General features: G+C 52.8%; 3 protein-coding genes across 3 annotated transcripts in view; 2 read left to right on the top strand and 1 right to left on the bottom strand.

Moving 5' to 3' along the window:
• LOC123345648 (protein S100-A16-like) overlaps nucleotides 1-19,663 on the top strand; it is a 643,389-nt gene that overhangs the window by 494,127 nt on the left and 129,599 nt on the right. The gene's annotated exons all lie outside the window — the stretch shown is intronic.
• The window catches only part of LOC123345636 (C-type lectin domain family 2 member D-like), a 348,976-nt gene that overhangs the window by 241,143 nt on the left and 88,170 nt on the right, over nucleotides 1-19,663 (bottom strand). The window lies entirely within an intron of this gene.
• Nucleotides 3,051-16,391, top strand: LOC123345634 (C-type lectin domain family 2 member D-like). The gene is made up of 5 exons (XM_044982625.1): nucleotides 3,051-3,402; nucleotides 13,463-13,546; nucleotides 14,637-14,812; nucleotides 15,619-15,722; nucleotides 16,167-16,391. Exons 1-5 carry the CDS (start codon nucleotides 3,237-3,239, stop codon nucleotides 16,315-16,317), a joined length of 681 nt encoding a protein of 226 aa, XP_044838560.1. The 5' UTR covers nucleotides 3,051-3,236; the 3' UTR covers nucleotides 16,318-16,391.

A 19,663-nucleotide genomic window follows, 5' to 3' on the forward strand; every position in this document is an offset into this window, starting at 1 on the left:
GCGACAGCGGGACCGTCCTTCCTAGGCGCGGGGACTCCGCTACGAGCGCCAATTGGCTCTGCTCTGACTTGGAGCCAATCAGAAAGGGGGTGGGAGGGTCCAGCCTCACTTTGGGGTGGGTCACTTCCTAGGGGCTGCGCGCGGGGGCGGTGGTTGTCCTGTGCTGGGCTCTGGATCTGCCAGGCCTCGGGCCGCCGGCTCGGGTCTCAGGTGAGGGCTGGGCCGGGCCGCGCGTGTGTCCGAGCCGGGTCTGGGATGGGCTGAGTCAGCTCCAGGGACGTGGCTACTCCCAGCCCCCTTCCCCCCCCCCCCCAAACCTTTGGCTTCGGCGGCTGGCGGGTTGGCAGTGCAGCTGGCAGAGATAGCGGGGCTGGGGCAGCAGCATCTGTCGCAGCTGCCGGTTTCCCTCGGGGGGTGGGGGGGGGCGGGAGCAGGGCCCTGCCGGAGGCTGGAGGGGGAATGCGGCTATTCCCCCCCCCCCTTCATGGCGGCAGTTCAGAGGGGAAGGAAAGCGGACATGGGCTCTCCTGGAGAAGCCATAACTTCTAGAGCGATGGTGGCTCTTGGGGCAGGAGGGGAACTGCCCCGAGCTCCCCGCGGAGGAACACGGGCCCGGCCCAGTGACCCCTGCGGCGGCCGCGGGGAGCTCAGCCCGGGACTAGGGGGAGGAGCAGGTGAGCGCGGGGCAGGACGTGCAGCTGGAGCCCTGGGTGTGTGTAACCGGGAGCCCAAACACCTGTGCCCCGCCCCGCCCCCCCCATCCGGTCCCAGAGCTCTCAGTGCAGGGAAGGGGAGTCTGCTCCTCCCCCAACCCATGCAGAATCCCCCCCACACCTCGCCCCCAGGGCTATCAGTGCATAGGGGTGGGCTGATGTCTCTCCAAGCCCTACACTGGGGTAGTCAATAGGCAAACCACGGACCAATCCAGACCACCAGACACTTTTGAATGGACTGTGAAATCGTTTTATTTACTTATTATCATTGGGGGTTTTTTGGTATTATTTTATCTGGCATCTGGATCTTTACTGGACCTTGACAAAAAATAACAGAACACCCCTGCCCTATGCAGAGCCGCCCCACCCCACTTCCAGAGTTGTCAGTGCAGGGGGGGAGTGAAACCCCCCAGCCCCATGCAAATCTCCACCCCTCAGAGCTGTCAGTATTTGGGTGGGAGGGATGAAGGCAGATTGACTTAAATTAACCAGATTTTAAATTTCCACTGTTAATCATGATTTAAAGCAGCAAGCAGGTACCTCCACTTAGACAGTTTTCATCTAATTTGCCGTTTTTACGTTTTAGTTACTTTTCTTAAAGGGAGGCTGATTCTCATAAACTGATAACCATTAAAACCTGTAGATCTACATCTAAATAAAGCTTTTACAGTAAATTTGGTATTTTTTTCTTAACCAGGAGGATACACTATATCTAGACACATTAATTGCTTAAATAATATAGCTACACGTACAAATATTCAGATTTTCAACTTTTACATTTTGTGAATTTTTTTGTTTTTGGTCAAGCTTTATTTGGATGGAACTCAGACATGTTTTGCATTTAAAACTGATTACTTAAAGTCATGTATCCTGGCCATGAGCAGGGATCATAGCTGCTATGATGATATAAATAAATAAAAAGGTAATAAATACCTGTAGTTAGTGAATTGAACTGATTGTTTTTAGTCACCATGGGTGGGATCAGCAAAAGTACTTAGATGCCTAAATCCCAGTTTCGACTCTGCTTCAATCCACAAAACTTCTGACAAACCTGATAGGCCCCTAAACTCACTTGGCACCTAAGTTTATGAGACTAAAAGTTCTCTAGGTGTCTGTTCTAGCCTTTGAGGATACACACTGCTGCCTCGTGTAACTCATCTGGATGTCCCATGTGGTGACCTAACCACTGGACTAGAAGTTATAATGTGGCATCTCCTCTTTCTCAGGCTTTTGTAGTCAATAGCCTCCCTGTAGTCTGGATTTAGGTGCCTATCGCTGAGAGAGGGGCAGAGGTTAGGACACACCCCACTGGTCAGCATCTCCCATTGGTTGGCTTAAGTGGCTCCCCACCTAACGTGTTGGCTCCCCATTCATTTGATAGGAGCCTGTGGGCCTAAATCAGCTTTGTGGATCACAGTGGTGTTTCTTGGATTTTCTAGCCGCCTACAAGCTAGGAGCTGTGGTGCAATGTCTGAGTCCTTTGTGGCTTCCACTCTGTGTTCGTTACTTTCGAGCAGTGGTTCTCAACCTATGTACCAGTGTGGGTCACATCCAATACTACCTGTATGGCCCTGAGGATGTCACATGAGCTGCAGCCGTGTGCTGATTGGCCTGCAGGTTGAGAACCATGGCTATAGAGCTCCCCTTCTCACACCTAGTTTTCATCCATAGATTGGAAGAGCAAAACAAGCTTTGCTGCTTTTTCAACTCCCGATCGGTTTCTTAACTTTGAATAAGCTGAAATGAAGAGAATGGTCTCTCTGTACCTGCGCAAGAGGCTACTGCTGTCCAAAGCTGCTTTAACAAACTGTCACCGGTGCGTAGCCAGTGACTGGCACCACTTCAGTGGCCTGACTTCCTTCAAGAATTCACCAGCAAATATGTTCTGCTGGAATATTATTCCTTTAATTTAAGTTATTTTAATGGATTATAGTAAATTTAGGCCATAACATACTGTTATTTCAAGTTTAATTTTAAATTGGTTTCTTTTAAAACCGTATTTATTTAAATAAAAAAATCAACATTTAAACCACTGATTTTTATCCAACCAGGGGTGTGGGGAAGCCTGTGTCCCTTAGAGTCCTTCCAAGGTGCTGTGTCTGTGCCCCTCCCAAAGCTGCATCTCAAACTCACCCCCCCTCCAACTTCCCAGAGTTGCCAGTGCAGGGGGAAGCACTACGGACAGTTCCGCATTGTGTGCCCCTGCACTTCAGACAAATGGCGTGAGCACATCCCTGCCTGCACCCCACACCCAGTGTCCATGTCTCCCTCTCCTGCCCAAATCCCAATTGAGGAGAGAGAGGAAATGGGGAATCTTCAACGAGGGGCCTGATGACACAGGAAGGGGTTGGTTACTGCACTGTTCTGGGCTTTTGTTACTCTGGGCTTTTGTTCTGATGAATGGAGGATGGGACACCACAACCAAACCCACTGACCCTTATGCTGTCCTGACTGACATTTCACATTCTAGGTCACCTGGGAGAGGAGCCAAAGCCAGGGACACTGCACTGACTGGAACTGACTATGCCATGGCTACATAGAGCCATCTCTTTCAGCTGGCTCCGAGTTGATCAGAGTCCAGCACCCACCGCTGCCTCCCTGAGAGGAGAGATGGGGGAGGAAGAGGAAGCAGATCCCCCTGGACAGCCTGTTAACAATGCCAAAGACTTGAAGAGCAGAAAAAAACCAGGTAACTGGAACTTCCCTGCCTAGGAACAGGCTGGAGGGAGGAGATGCCTTTCAGGGGTGGGTGTAGCTGTCTTTCCCCCCTCTCTCCTGCCCCCCCCCTTGCCCCATGCAGCAGGGGCTGTATTGCTCCAATGGACTCAGCTTGTGCTGCACGAGCTCTCTTGTATGGCAGTTGCGCATATTGTTTTTAGTACTGCACATGTTCTATCCCATTGAAAATATTTGGCTCATGTCTCCCTGGATCACTCCTGTCACTGCTCTTTCCTTTTGGTTGTTTGTCCTTCCAGTGTGTGAGCTGAGGTGTTTGCACTCATAACCCATGCAGAGCCCTGTCTCCGTGCATGGCCAGGAGCAGGTGTAGCTGCCTGTGGCCACAGCACATTCATTTGTGTTTTGCCAGTGTTATATCCTTGGGGCAGCCGGAGTAGGAAGCAATCACTTGAGGCCAGAGAGCAGACAGCTAACCAAAACCTCCATTTTATTTACAGACCATAATACTCTAACTCAGTTGCCATAGCAGCAAAAACCATGACAACCAAATACACAACATATTCCTCCCCCCCTAATAAGAACATCCCCTAAATAAAAAAAAACACACTAGACTAGAGAAGGAGGGTAGACTGCCTCCATTCCCGGCTAAACCCTGGGGATTATTTTGCCCCATAACCGTGGGTTCGCCCTAGCTAGAGATCCAGCCGATGAGGAGGCCTTCTGTCTCTAGGTGGATTACGGCGAACTTCTGGTGTTATTGCACCCGAAAGCACTAGGGGCTCAGGGTCCGCAGCACGAACGGGTGAGGAGGTGGTATCAGCTCGTGCTGGGCAAAGGGGTATCTCAGCCGCCGGCAGTAATGGAGGAGAACAGTTAGGAACAGGTGACTCGTGATTCGGTGCCTCACCAGAAGAGGTGAAGTCAGACCCCTCAACTGCAGATGGGTCCTGAGGACTGGCATGACCTGGCAACAGCTGATCTACATGTCGCCGCCAGGTTACATTCTCTGCAGTCCGGACTGTGTAGGAAACAGGTCCTGTTTGAGTGATGACTGTGGCCGGGACCCATTTAGCTCTGGAAGTATAATTCCGAAGGGTAGACGACAGTATCGATAAAGCCCCTTATGAGTCACAATAGTCAACAGCTCTTGGGACTTTTCATCGACGTGCATCTGTAAATATGCTTGACTCAAATCAATCTTACTGAACTTTTGTCCCCCAGCCAGGCCTGCGAAGAGGTCATCGATGCGGGGAAGCGGGTATTGCTCTGCACACAACACTGGGTTGACAGTGACTTTAAAATCCCCGCAAATCCGGAGAGAGCCATCTTTCTTCACTATTGGAACGATAGGAGTGGCCCATGAGCTATGGGTAACTGGTATTAGGACTCCATTGGTGACCAGGCGCTCCAGGTCTGCTTCAACCTTTGGCCTGATGGCATATGGCACAGTTCGGGCTTTCAGATATTTTGGTGGACTGCCAGGTTTAATGTTCAATGTCACAGTGATTCCCTTCATACTTCCCAAATCATCTCCAAAAACAGCAGCATGTTTCCTTAGTATAGGGGTTAGACTGGTTTCTTCTTTAGTCATCCGGTGCACTTCTGCCCAGTTCAGTTGAATCTTCCCAAGCCAAGACCTACCCATTAAGGCTGGGTAGTTACCTCTCACCACAAACAGTGGCAATCTAGCGGCCTGTCCATTGAGCTCCACCTTAACATCAATAGTGCCCACCATGGGCACAGCTTCTCCCGTATACGTCTTCAGAACAGTTTTTGTTGCCTTAAGCGGAAGATGCTGTAGCTTTTCTTTATACACAGTCTCAGAGACCAGCGAGACAGCTGCACCGGTGTCCAGTTCCATGCGTATAGGTTTGCCCTCCAATAAGGGGGTTACCCAGTATTCATGTGAGCCCGCTGCCAAAGACAAAACATGCAGTGGCACTTCCTCTTGTGATGAGGTGTCTCCTTGATCATCCTGGGTCTGCTCTAGAGTATGCAAGGTTCCCCTTTTTGTCGGCCAGACCACAGGCCTCTTTTTCTTTTGTTTACAGGCACACTCAATGTGTCCCTTTTTGCCACAGTGTCGACACACCAGGTCCTTACACCAGCATTCTGATGCCTGGTGTCCTGGCTTACCACAGCGGTAACATTCTTGACTCTGCACAGTTTTGTGGGTCGGTTCTTGTGACACTTTTTGCACCCTAGGGGGTGCACCGATGTATTGTGCCTCCCTTGTAGCCAGTTCCATGGAGACAGCAATATCAACAGCCTTTTGTAAGGTAAGCTGAGCCTCTGTCAGTAGGCGCTTCCGTATAGCTTCACTGTACAGGCCACACACTAACCTGTCACGCAGGGCATCATTTAACATTTCTTTAAATTCACAGTGTTCTGCTAGCTTTTTTAGAATGGCTACAAATTGTACAACTGTTTCATCTTCCTTTTGGTCTCTTTTGTGGAACCTATATCTTTCAGCAATTACCAGTGGTTTTGGGGAAAAATGGGACCCCAGGATTTCCACAATGTCACTGTAAGATTTAGTTGCTGGCTTAACAGGGTGTAGTAAGCTGTGTAGCAGGGAGTAGGTTTTAGCCCCTACAACACTTAAGAATATTGGCACCTTCTTCGCTTCTGTAATGTCATTTGCAATAAAAAAAAGCTCAAAACGCTCAGTATACACATGCCACTGCTCTGTATTCTCACCAAAAGGCTCCAGGGGCCTGGTCAGAGTAGCCATGATTTTTAGTTTCACTTTCACAGTCAGTGCAAAGAAGCAGCTTTTTTTCTTTGTTTGGTCTTTACCTTGACTTCTACTTCCTTCTGTTACTGGAGCAGCACCAGAATCCCACCCTCGTCGTCAGTGTTATATCCTTGGGGCAGCCGGAGTAGGAAGCAATCACTTGAGGCCAGAGAGCAGACAGCTAACCAAAACCTCCATTTTATTTACAGACCATAATACTCTAACTCAGTTGCCATAGCAGCAAAAACCATGACAACCAAATACACAACAGCCAGTGAATGTATCATGCCCCCAATGTGTCTCTGGGTGCTAGGGAAGAGGATTTGCTAAGATTGAACTCCAGCAGGGGTTCCCTGGATTTACACTCCCTGGGATGCAGGTGCTCTTCCAACGTTCCTGCCAACCTTTTGCTTATTAATTATGGCAACTCTGAATCTTTCATGTTAACCATATAAATGCTCAATCCCTTTGTTTCCTAAATTCTTTTTATCAATTTCCTGTGACAGTGAGTTCCGCAGTCTAATTATACATTGGCTGGAAAAAATAATTCCTTTCCCAACCCTTTAATCTAATTGAATATCCCTATCACATGGTCTGCACAGGTTTCCACTCTCATGCCTGGGCCCTCCGTCGGCTTTCTTCAGTGCTTCACCTAGCTGCAGGGCCCAGGTCACCCACTCCCAGCCGGCCGCAGTAGCCACCCATTCGAAAGTCCCCAGGGATGCATCTGGGTCACCTGTGGGGCCCGTCTTGCAGAGCCCCACCCCGGCATCCTGGTCCCGTCCCCCAGTGCCAGACTCACCACCTTTTGGAAGATCTGTTGGGTCACTGACTGTTCCCTGATAACCTCCTGGTGTATCTGCTGTTGGCCTGCCTGCCATATCATCAGGGCCTGTCGTTCTGACTGCTGGGACTGTTGCATTTCTTGCACCGTGGTCACCAGCCACTTTAGGGTCTCCTCCATGCTGGCAGCCACTATTAATGATGGCTAGGAGGATCCTGGACGAGCCCCCAGTGTCACAGGGTCTACACAAGTTTCCACTCTCTCATGCCTGGGCCCTGTGTTGGCTGATTAAAATAGAGTCCCCACATCACCTTCAGTGCTTCACCCTTGTGTCTTTATTTACAGTGCAACAGTGTTATCTCCCCTTCTCCCGCAACAGCTATCCCCAGTCAGACCCTCCCAGGGTCTCCTGGCCCGCGAGGCTCCTTTCTTTTGGTGAGGTGACAGAGATGTAACCCTCCCAGGCCAGCCTCCTGACTGAGCTTTCCTCAGGGCTTTTATAGCCCTCCTCAGCCCAGCTGTCGCTCCTTAGCTCATAGCAGTGAGCCAGCCCTTGTCCGGGCCTGCATCTGGGCTCTCTGCTGACTGCCTGGGCCCCCCACACCTGGCTTCCCTACCAGACATTAGGGCTTTAGCCAGCATTTTAGCAGAGCATTCAAGGGGTTTACCCCTTCCCTGCCACAATCCCCTTGTGACGTTACTGACATAACCTGTGACTATATAGATCATTGTTGCAACCACTGTTATATATTTGCAGCAAATATTATACAAAGGTTATTGTGTAAGGTGTCTATGGAAAGGTTATGATTTGCTGGTTATGATTATGCTATCTGTGTGTGTGAATTTTTGTAGTTGAAGTTATAAATATTGGCTACGTACTTGTATATCAAGGTGTCTTGATTCTAAGAAGCCTCAGGGTTTGGCTACACTTGCAGGTGTACAGTGCTGGGAGTTAAAGCTGTCTTCATACAGCTGTGTAGGGAAAGCGCTGCAGTGTGGTCACATTTGCAGCGGTGTTGGGAGTTGTGCATTATGGGCAGCTATCCCACAGAGCACCTCTTCCCATTCTGGTGCCATGGGTTGTGGGAAGGGGGCGGAGGGTGTGGGTCATTCTGCTTACTGTCCCAATGCCCCGTGATGCATCGCTTCACATCCCAACAATCCCTGTTTTTCTGTCCACGTTTGGCGGCATCTTGCATCTTTCAACGGTTTCTCTGCAGCGCGATTTCTGTGGGAAACGGAGCCCGAACTGCTGAGGAATATGCCGACGAGTCTCTCACCAGCACATCACGTTTGGCAGTTGAGCTATTCCTTAAGATCCAAAGTGATGAGGAGTCCGACGATGATAGCGAGTTGCGTGACGCATACGACACGAAATTGCTTGTGGCATTCACAGACATGCTCAGCACTGTGAAACGCCACTTTTGGGCTCGGGAAACAAGCACTGAGTGGTGGGATCACATCGTCATGGAAGTCTGGGATGACGAGCAGTGGCTGCAGAACTTCCGGATGAGAAAAGCCACTTTCATGGGACTGTGTGAGGAGCTCGCCCCGACCCTGCGGTGCAAGGACACGAGATTGAGAGCTGCCCTGCCGGTGGAGAAGCGGGTGGCTATTGCAATCTGGAAGCTGGCAACTCCAGACAGCTACCAATCGGTCGGGAATCAGTTTGGAGTGGGAAAGTCGACCATTGGAATCGTGTTGATGCAAGTTTGCAGGGCCATTAATCGCATCCTGCTAAGAAGAACCGTGACTCTGGGAAATGTGCAGGACATTGTGGATGGCTTTGCACAAATGGGTTTGCCTAACTGTAGAAGGGCGATAGATGGGACCCATATTCCTATTCTGGCACCACCCCACCTAGCATCTGAGTACATTCATCAGAAGGAGTATTTCTCCATGGTTCTCCAGGCGCTTGTGGATCACCGTGGGCATTTCAGTGACATTAACACCAGCTGGCCCGGAAAGGTGCATGATGCGCGCATCTTTCGAAACACTGGCCTGTTCAGGAAGCTGCAGGCCGGGACTTTTTTCCCAGACCAGAAGATCACAGCAGGGGACGTCGAAATGCCCATTGTGATCCTTGGAGACCCTGCTTACCCGTTACTGCCTTGGCTCATGAAACCGTACACAGGGAGCCTTGACAGCAGCAAGGACCGGTTCAACTACAGGCTTAGCTGGTGCCGAATGACTGTGGAGTGTGCTTTTGGCCGTTTAAAGGGGTGCTGGCGATCTCTGTATGGGAAGCTGGACTTGGGGGGAAAGTAGCATCCCCGCGGTTATATCCGCGTGCTGTACCCCCCATCATAATTGTGAAGGGAAGGGTGAAAGATTCAGTCAGGCATGGACCTCTGAGGTTCAATGCCTGGAGGCTGAATTTGCACAGCCAGAGAGCAGGGCTACTGGCTGAAACTTTTGAAGAGATTACTGAGGCCGATTACTGCGACGTGATAGACCACATCAATGCACTGTTCCGCATCTAGGCATGCATGCATGTAGGCCTAACCCTCCTTCCTCTCCCGAAAAATGTCCATCCTGAAAATAAAAGCCGCTTACCGGGAACCCACTCCTCTGTTTGTCCTCCACCAAGTACTGGCTGCTGCGACTGGCTACCTTCCTCCTGGCTTGAGAAGAGCTCCTGGCTGCATGCCTCCAGGGACTCCGGGGTGTCTCCCCCCACCCCAGTACTCTCACTCTCGCTTTCCTCCTCCTCCTCCTCCCCCCGCTCTGAAGTGTCCATCGTGGTCCTCGGAGTAGAGGTGGGGTCACCCCCAAGTATCGCGTCCAGCTCCTGGTAAAAACGGCAGATCGTGGGGGCAGTGCTGGAGCAGCGGTTTCCCTTGCGGGCTTTGCAGTAGGCACTCCGCAGCTCCTTCACTTTAACCCTGCACTGCAGCGCGTCCCAGTCATGGCCCCTTTCCAGCACGGCCCTTGATATCTGCCCATAGGTGGTATAATTCCTACGGCTGGAGCGCAGCTGGGACTGCACAGCTTCCTCCCCACAAACACTGAGGTCCAGCAACTCGCCATTGCTGCATGCTGGGGCTCGTTCGCCACGTGGAGCCATGGTCACCTGGAAAGATTCACTGATTGCACTCCACACCTGGCTGAGCAAACAGGAAGGGGATTTTTAAAATTCCCGAGGCATTTAAAGGGCGGGTCACCTGAGGCCAGGGCAGTAGAGTTCGAACTGATGAGCAGAGTGGCTGAACAGGCATTCTGGGATACCTCCAAATACCTTTGGAGGCCAATAACAGCGCTTTTGGTGGCCACACTGGTGGAGCAGCGCTGCATGAGCAGCGCTATAGTCTTTATTCCTCTCGTCGAGGTGGAGTACAACCAGCGCTGTAGCCAGGGAGATACAGCGCTGTATGTGCCTTGCAAGTGTGGACGGTGAGTGAGTTGCAGCGCTGTAAAGCCACCACCAGCGCTGCAACTCTCCAGTGTAGCCAAGGCCTCAGTAAAACATTTGGTCAGCTAACTCTTGAGAAGGGACTATTCTCAGTAAGTGCCCAATCAAGAAACACTTAAGAGACAGTGAACCTTGGACGACGCCAATCCACATCTGAGCTTTCCTGAAAAGGTTCAAACTAGCATGTAAACCAGGGGTAGGCAACCTATAGCACGTGTGCCAAAGGCGGCATGTGAGCTGATTTTCAGTGGCACTCACACTGCCTGGGTCCTGGCCACCGGTCTGGGGGGGCCTCTGCATTTTTATTTAATTTTAAATGAAGCTTCTTAAACATTTTAAAAACCTTATACTTTTCATGCAACAATAGTTTAGTTATATATTATAGACTTATAGAAAGAGACCTTCTAAAAACGTTAAAATGTATTTCTGGCACGGGAAACCTTAAATTAGAGTGAATAAATGAAGACTCAGCACACCACTTCTGAAAGGTTGCCAACCCCGATGTAAACAATGGCTTCAGCCTGCAAACGGAGTCATGCATGGACATGTGACTTGCCCATGTGACTCCAGACTCCCATCTTGCTGCTGGAATTTTCCACAGTAAGAACAGAGAGATGTCCTCTTAGGGCAGAGAGTATTAAAAGCCTTGGAAACTCCTCCATCTTGTCTTCCCTCCTGCTTCATACCCCTGGAGGGACTTTGTACAAACTGAAGCTCTGAACAAAGGACTGAATGACCCATCCCAGCGGGGGATGTTCTCCAGAGACTTGATTTGAACCTGCAGTTTATTCCATCACTGCTACAAGCCTGAACCAAGAACATTGCCATTACTGTATGTAATTGATTCCATTTAACCAATTCTAGCTCTCATCTATATTTTCTTTTATGAATAAACCTTTAGATTTTAGATGCTAAAGGCAGGGCCGGCTCCAGGCACCAGCTGACCAAGCATGTGCTTGGGGCGGGACGGCGCAGGGGTTTGTTTTTTTGCTTCCTCAAGGCAGCGCTGGGGGGGATTTTTTTTGTTTCTGTGCCGGGGCTCCGGGGGGGGGGGGGGGGGCTTCGGGCGGGGCGGTGCTTAGGCGGCATGGGGTCCCTGGGGGGCGGGGCTTGGTGCATCACTCAGAGGGGGGCGGGGGTTGGTGCGTCACTCAGAGGGGGCGGGGGCTTGGCGCGGCATACTGCTCTAAGGGGGCGGGGCTTCGGGCGGCGTGATGCTCGGCGGGGCAGGGCTGGCGGGTTGGGGCGGGGCTCTTCTGTTTTGCTTTGCACGGCAAAAAAAAGTTAGAGCCTCCATCAGTGACGCTGGTTACCCGTGTTAGGCCTGAATAAAGATGCTCCCCGGGGGGCTCCGGCTCCGGGGGACACGAGCCTGGGCGGCTGGGTGAGTTGCGAGCCGGGCTCCGGCTGCCCGCGGAGCGATCGGGGGCTGGGGGTCTGCGCCAGCTGGTGAGGGGGGGCTGGTGTTGTGCACGGACCGGGGACGGGGGCGAGCAGGGAGCTGGGTGCGTGCATTGATCACACTGGGGAACTGGGGTCTATTGGGGAGGGGGCTGTGCGCTGATTGGGTGGGGGAGGGGGTCGGGCGGGGGGTAGTGGGGAGGGGGCTGTGCGCTGATCCAGTGGGGAGGGGGGGGTCTGTTGGGGTGGGGGCAAAACAAGCGGTTAAACTGCAGGAGCTGAAATTTCCTCCAGAGACAAGAACTCCACTGCCCGGGGAACAAATCAGGGGAGCGGATGGTTTTGGGGTGAGAGGGAAAATGATGTTTCTCTGTATTGAGAAAAGCGTCCCCGTTGTTCCCCTGCTACCCAGGGCAGACTCTGTTTCTTTGTCTTTGAACTGATGGGCAAAAGCGTCCTAATGCCCCCTCTGAACTGCGACCCAACAGCCAGGGGTGGCTCCAGGCACCAGCGCTTGGGGCGTCAAGTGTGTGTGGGGGGCTCTGCCAGTCGCTGCGAGGGCGGCAGGCCGGTTGCTTCGGCGGCTTGCCTGGGGAGGGTCCGCTGGTCCCGCGGCTTTGGCGGACCTCCCGCAGGTACACCTGTGGGAGGTTGGCAGCCTGTTTGCTGTGCTTGGGGCGGCAAAATGCCTAGAGCTGCCCCTGCCAGCAACCCTCTATCTGTGGGCAGCAGGGACTGGGTCTCCCCCAGGGGCTCTCAGGGCACCGATCCCGGCTCACGGCTGCTGTCTTGTGCACACAGCGGTGGCCATGGGGCTGTGCAGGGGACAGGGCCAGCTCTAGGCACCAGCAAAACAAGCAGGTGCTTTGAGCGGCACATTCCTAGGGGTGGCATTCCAGCGCTGGCCATGCTGCCCCTAGAAATGTGCCCCCTCTGCCCCAGCTCGCCTCTGCCTGCTCCCCTGAGTGCGCCACCACCGCTCCGCTTCCTTTGCGTGTGGCAAGCCTGGCAGAGGGGGTGAGAAGCCGAGTGGCGGCACGTTCAGGGGAGCAGGTGGAGCGGAGGTGAGCTTGCAGGGGGGCTGCAGGGTTGCAGGGGGGCCGCAGGAAGCAATGGGGCAGGGGAAATGCGGCACGCCTGGGGGAGGAGGCGGGGCTGGGGATTTGGGGAAGGAGTTGGGATGGGGAGGAGTTAGGGAGGGCACAAAAGAGGGGGCGGCCAAAATTTTTTTGCTTGGGACGGGCAAAAATCCTGGAGCCGGCCCTGATAGGGGCCTTTTGGGCTGGGTGTGTCAGACCCCCTGTGACAGCCCTGGCCCAGCTCTGCCTGGTTCCTTCTCCCCACTTCTGCTGTGTGTGGCCAGTGTGAGACCCCAGTGTGCGGGGACAGGCGCACTCGGCAGTGTGGGCCCAGCCAGCGCTCGGCAGGGGGCACAGCGGGGGTGGGGGGCAGCTTGAGCTCCTGCCACCAGAACATGCGGGTCCTTGTCTCTGTGCCCCTGAGCTCACCAGGCCCCGTGACAGCCTGGCTGGGGGTGCCAGGGAGGGCACTGGGCTGAGGGGAAGGAGGGACTGTTCTGCCAGCCCCAGCCTGCCTGAGCCTCCGGGCTCCTCTCCCAGAGTGTCTGACGGGAGGAGCCATCGACAGAATGGGGCATGTTCTAGGGCAGCTCCAGCCCTGGTGCTGTCGGTGAGACGTGTCCTCGCGGCCCAGCCTGACGGGTCTTTGTGTTTCAGAACCTCCTCGTAACTGCAGGGGATGCACAGTCGCCCTCACAATCGTGTTCTTAGGTCTCATCATCGCTGTTACTGTCCTGGCAGGTGAGTTCTCAGCCCTCCCTGCCCCCCCTGCACATCCCATTCCCCCTGGAGCCACCACAGTCACACTCTCTCCTCCCGGCCTGTCTGGCTTCTGCCCCTGGGACGGAGGATTCCTGGGGGATGTTCCTCCACGACCCTCCTCCCGCTCCCCCCAGACCCCAGCACCTGAGCACTCTCTGTGTCAGACAATCTGACTGACATTAGCTCCCCCGAGCCCAGCTCTGAGCCCTTGGGGCCAAGTCACTGTTGCCGGGCCCCAGGCACAGTCGCTGGTACCCCTGTGCAGAGTGGGTACTCCAGGTATAGCCCATTTTTTTGCTATCAGCCTGAAGGTCGCGTCACCAGGTGTTTCTTGGACGGCCTCTTTTCCGCTTGCCGTGGGGGTTCCACCGCAGTGCCTGTCTGGTGATGTTAGTTGGCTGCTTGCGTAGTGTGTGTCCTATCCAGCCCCACCTTCTCCTTCTGATTTCTTCCTCTGCTGGGAGTTGACGGGTCCTCTCCAAGAGGTGCTCTTGTGCCTGGGATGAAAAGCTCTGAGCTACAAGCGTCTCCATCGCCCTGCGTCTGGCTGTGCTGGACGGGCCCGGGCAGCGGGTGTTCAGTCTGGGGAAGGGAAGGGAGTTTGTTCCCATCTTCATCTCAACCTGCCTCTCCTGGGGAGCCGAGCGCAGAGCAGGGAGAGGGGGGCAGTGGCCCAGGCTAGCAGGATTCCTCGGGGTAACAGACCTAGCAAATCAGGTTGAACTTGATCTCTCATCCAGTGTCACTCTTCTCCCTGCTGCTGGCCCGATAACTGTTCCCTCGTCTGCAGCTCCCTGCCCACCCCCTGCTCTAACACTCCCCTTGGGCCTGGTTCTCTGGTGCTTCGAAGCAGGAGCTGTTTGTCAGTTGCATCCCTGTTAAACATGAACCCGAGACAGCAGCCCAGTGAGATGGGGGTCAAGTAACCCCCTTTGGGGGCTGGATTCCCAGCATCCTTCCCTCCCAGCCGCTGCCAGGGGAGTGTCAGAAGCCTGGGGTGCCGGGGCTCATCTCTCCCTGCAGATGGGCAGGTCCCCTCTTATGACATTTGTTATGTTCCCATTTTCAGTGTTGCCATCTAGGCGTCCTCCAGCTGCCCTGGGCCCCTGCTGCCCAGACGGCTGGGTCGGATACCGAGGGAAATGCTACTATTTCTCCGAGGCCGAAGGGAACTGGAACAACAGCCAGAGACACTGCTCCTCCCTCGGTGCCTCCCTGGCTGGGATCGACACCCTGCAGGACCTGGTGAGAGACTCTCGTTGGAATGGCCTGGCCTTGGCTCAGCGGCTGCTGCTGCAGCAGGACCTGGGCTCTGCCCCTGTGGGGCAAGGAGCAGCTCTGAGCCCTCTCGTGCTGGAAGGCCAGAGGGACTGGATTTCCGGCTGCTGAATGCCAGGCCTGGCTGGACCTGTGGCTCTAGCGTCAGTCTGTGACCGCGGGGATCATCCCCTGTCAGCCTTCCCAACAGGAGACTGTCCCTCTCTAGGGCTGGGCTGGCTCAGGTGTCTCCTGGGCTGCATGGGACTGGAGAGGGGGTCGAGATCCCAGCTCAACTTGAAGAGCCAGTGCTCCAGGGCAGCCAGCTGAGGATGGGGGAGGCTCCTGTTAGCCCTGGTCCCTTCTGGCTGAGGACTGGGGTGTGGGGGGGGCCTCTTCTCTCATCCCTGGCCCCTCCCAGCATCTCTTATTGAGATCAGCTGGGCTCTTTCCTTCCTCTCCTCCTGCAATGGTGAGGGGAGCTCAGCTGCTCTGTAAGGAGAGGCTTTGACACAGAACGTGGCCTTGCCCCCCCACCCCCCCATGCAGCTTAGACCCAGCAGCACCCAAGAGCTGCCCCAGCCCAGGGCAGATTGGGGTGAGGGGGAGCTGGGTTTGGGCTGGGAGGGTTAATACTGAATTACCCAGAGCTGCGCAAGAGGGAGGAGAAAATCCCCTGCCACCCCCTGGAAACACTCAGAGCCCTTCCGTGTACACCTGGGATTCCCTGCCCAGAGCCTGGGGGAGCAGCAGGGTCAGGGCTCTGACACCACCTCTCCCTCTGCTGTTTTTAGGATTTCCTGCTGCGCTATAAAGGCAAACCCCACCACTGGGTCGGCCTCCGGAGGGACCCGGGGCAGCCCTGGAAATGGGCCAATGGCACCAAATTCAACAACCTGTGAGTCTTTTTGACCCAGCTCTTCTGTGTGGTGTTACCGCCGCTCCTTATGCTGATACTCACCTGGAATCTCCCCCTGGGGAGGACTGGGTGGGTTGGGCCTGGAGGGGCCCATCCAGACCCAGCTGGGGGTGTGGGGGGAGCAGGAACTGGGGTTAAAATACCCACCCAGCATAAATGCTCCATGGAGGCCAGTTGATCTTAGAACCTTTCCTGGCCCTGCTGCCCACTGCCCCCCCCCCCCCCCGCTGGGGGTGGGGCCTGTGGCTGGTGCAGGAGGGGGAATCGTGGGGGGTTGGGCCTGTGGCTGGTGCAGGAGGGGGAATTGGGTGGGGCTGCGAGTGCAGCCGCTCCCTGCACTGTGCGAGTGTCTCCCCCTGTCTGTGACTGATGGGAAACGCCCAACTCCTGCCTGACACCAGCTCCCTGGCTTCTGTCTTGCAGGTTTGTGATAACAGCAGACGGTGACTGCGCGTATCTGAATGACGAGAATTGGGTCAGCAGCTCACAGTGCACCAGCGAGAGACACTGGATCTGCAGCAAATGTGATGCGTTTACAAAGGCGAAGGAGACGGCAGTGGAAGGGGGCTCATAACAAGAGTATTATCAAAATTAGCCCTGGAAAAGCCTGTTCACCCCCTTCCAGGAGCCCATTGGGATGGAAGGGGCAGGGAGTGGGTAGGTGTGACACTGGCAGACCAGGTATCAGCTCATGCCAAAGGCCCCATGTCTCAGTAGGACTCTGACAAATCCCCAGCTGGGGTCAGGCTGGCTCACCTGTGTGTTAAAATAGGTATTAGCATTATAAGCATGTGCTTAGACTTTAGTGAATGCGTGTGAGCTGCTGCAGCATTAATCCCGCTTCTGACAGTCGCATCCCACATCGTGAGGTGATATTGGAGCATTTGTGTTGGGAGCCTCTGTGGCTGTGAAAATCACCAGACAGTGAATTAACTAGTGCGAAGTGCTGAACTCCCAACAGCTCGGAGCAGAAAGGAGGAGGTGGGATACAACAAGGGACTGTATCTCTCTCGGTGCTGCTTGGACACTGAGGAGCAAGGCTTTCGGAGTATATGCAAGAGAGCCCCAGCTGCTGAGCCTGGGTTAGCCCTAAAGGACACAGAGCTTAGTATAGACCAGGGATACTCACACAAAGGGCCATTTGTGAGCTGCAGTCTGTCTCCTGTGTCTTTATAGCACATGATATTAAAACAGTGGATGATTTAATTATTAACCAATCAGGATGCTTTTACTATGTTAAGGGTTAACTTATCAACTTTCACTATGTTAACTTATCTGCTTTGGGAATAATTTATATATATAAGTAAATATTTCCTCTGTCACACTGTTTAAATAGGGATTGCAGTATAGCAAATGAAACAATGGATTCGCACTCCTATGGCTCTTTTGGGTAATGTTTTCTAATTTGGCTCCTGAACCACTGAAGTCTGAGTATCACTGCTCTAGGTGCTTCTGTTACCTTTTGAAAATTAAGATTTTTAACCTATTTGTATTTACATGCTTACCTGCTTTAACTTTATAAATAACAGCTTTCCTTTTTAATGAATTGTCATATAATATTGGCTACAAGGGCCGTCTTGGTGTGAGATCTAAGGAGCAGTTGACCTGGGGTAAGTGACTGGACCTTTGGATGTGGGAGTAACCTGAATATTGCTGGAGTACTTGTGGCACCTTAAAGACTAACAAATTTATTTTAGCATGAGCTTTCGTGAGCAGCAGCTCACTTCTTCGGATGCATAGAATGGAACACACAGACAGGAGATATTTATACATACAGAGAACATGAAAAGGTGGAAGTATGCATACCAACAGGAAGAGTCTAATCAATTGAGATGAGCTATCGTCAGCAGGAGGAAAAAAAACTTTTTGAAGTGATAATTAAGATGGCCCATAGAAGGTGTGAGGAGAACTTAACATAGGGAAATAGATTCAATTAGTGTAATGACCCAACCATTCCCAGTCTCTGTTTAGGCCACAGTTAATTGTATCTAGTTTGCATATTAATTCAAGTTCAGCAGTTTCTCTTTGGAGTCTGTTTTTGAAGTTTTTTTGTTGCAAAATTGCCACCTTCAAGTCTGTCACTGAGTGGTTAGAGAAGTTGAAGTGTTCTCCCACTGGTTTTTGAATGTTATGATTCCTGATGTCAGATTTGTGTCCATTTATTCTTTTGCGTAGAGACTGTCCGGTTTGGCCAATGTACATGGCAGAGGGGCATTGCTGGCACATGGCATATATCACGTTGGTTGATGTGCAGGTGTACGAGCCCCTGATGGTGTGTCTGATGTGATTAGGTCCTATGATGGTGTCACTTGAATGGATATGTGGACAGAGCTGGCATCAGGCTTTGTTGCAAGGATAGGTTCCTGGATTAGTGTTTATGTTGTATGGTGTGCGGTTGCTGGTGAGTATTTGCTTCAGGTTTTTTCCTCCTGCTGACGATAGCTCATCTCAATTGATTAGACTCTTCCTGTTGGTATGCATACTTCCACCTTTTCATGTTCTCTGTATGTATAAATATCTCCTGTCTGTGTGTTCCATTCTATGCATCCGAAGAAGTGAGCTGCAGCTCACGAAAGCTCATGCTAAAATAAATTTGTTAGTCTTTAAGGTGCCACAAGTACTCCTGTTCTTTTTGCGGATACAGACTAACACAGCTGCTACTCTGAAACCTGAATATTGCTGTGATTCTAGGTGTAAAGGACCTTCTATCACACAGGCAGGCTCAGCTGGGTGGCGAGACAGACTGGAGTCCCCCAGGGGCCTGTCTGTGACTCTGTTAGGCTGTTACAGTGCCGGAGGAGTTTACACTTGGATGTTTGGTTGGTGAAATCTGAGTCTAGAACTCTCAGCCAGTTGGGGTTTGTGCCTGGTTCCCAGCAGTCTGCCGTGAAATTGGCACGTGCCCTCTCCACACACTGCAACCAGCTGTATAGCAGGGCCTTGGCTTGAGTTCCCTCCTTACAGGACAGAGGAGCTGAGCCAGCCCAGAGAGGGGGTTTGGGGGCCAGGTGTATGTGACCCAGGGACTCCTTGGTGCCAACTGGCAGTGGGTTTACAGGGATCCCTTGGGGCTGATCTCTACATAATAGTTCTCATATGCCCCCTTCAGTGGTCTGTACCAAGAGCCAGTAGCTCACTGGTCATCATAGTCAGTGTGAAATGTCTGCATGGATACTATGTAAGGAGCTGTGTATCTGTACTGAAAACGTTTCCCTTAAGGCCTTGGAGTTAAGGCAGGTCACCAGGAGGGGATGCACCTCAGAGATGTTCTTGTCAGGCAGGCGATAACTGAGGTTATCTCCTTGTCTGACCATCTGTGTATTGGATGCTATTTGTGTACCGAGCCCGGTGCAAAGTGAGAGATTGCAAAATCCACAGGAAGAAACAAACAGTGTGTCCTATTTAACAATAAAGACAAAGGACTGGTCTGGTCTATCCTGGCGTACAGACACACACTGGATCCTTCCCCTCTGAGACAAACTGACAGCACACAGGTCTTGTGAAAGAAGGGTCACAGCCTGCCTGGCTGTAAAGCACTGCAAGGATTTCAGGTGACCAGGACTTGGTTAGACAGGAGACTCGCTTGGTAAATAAGTCCAGGCTCTAGAACACGTTATGACTTTATTTTTGTTTCCAACACTTCTACTTGACTCTCGGCTTTGTTGAACTGAGGCGTGATTCCACTCTGAGCATAGGTCAGCGCTGTGTGTTAAGCGGAGCAGTGATCGGAATTGGAACAGGTAAGTGTGTGTGAAGGTGGGAGGGGCGGGGAGTGTTACTGGTTCTCTGGAAGCAGCAGCTCTGTGACTACTGCCAGTGTCTGGGGACAGATGCTCCAGGCAGATGCTCAGAGGGCTTGAGGGCAGAGTGGGCCTATTGCTAACTGCAGTGACTGCAGGCCCAGCAGCCCGTGTGTGTGT

Source organism: Mauremys mutica, chromosome 12 (assembly GCF_020497125.1).
Source record: "Mauremys mutica isolate MM-2020 ecotype Southern chromosome 12, ASM2049712v1, whole genome shotgun sequence".
Classification (NCBI taxonomy): domain Eukaryota; kingdom Metazoa; phylum Chordata; order Testudines; family Geoemydidae; genus Mauremys; species Mauremys mutica.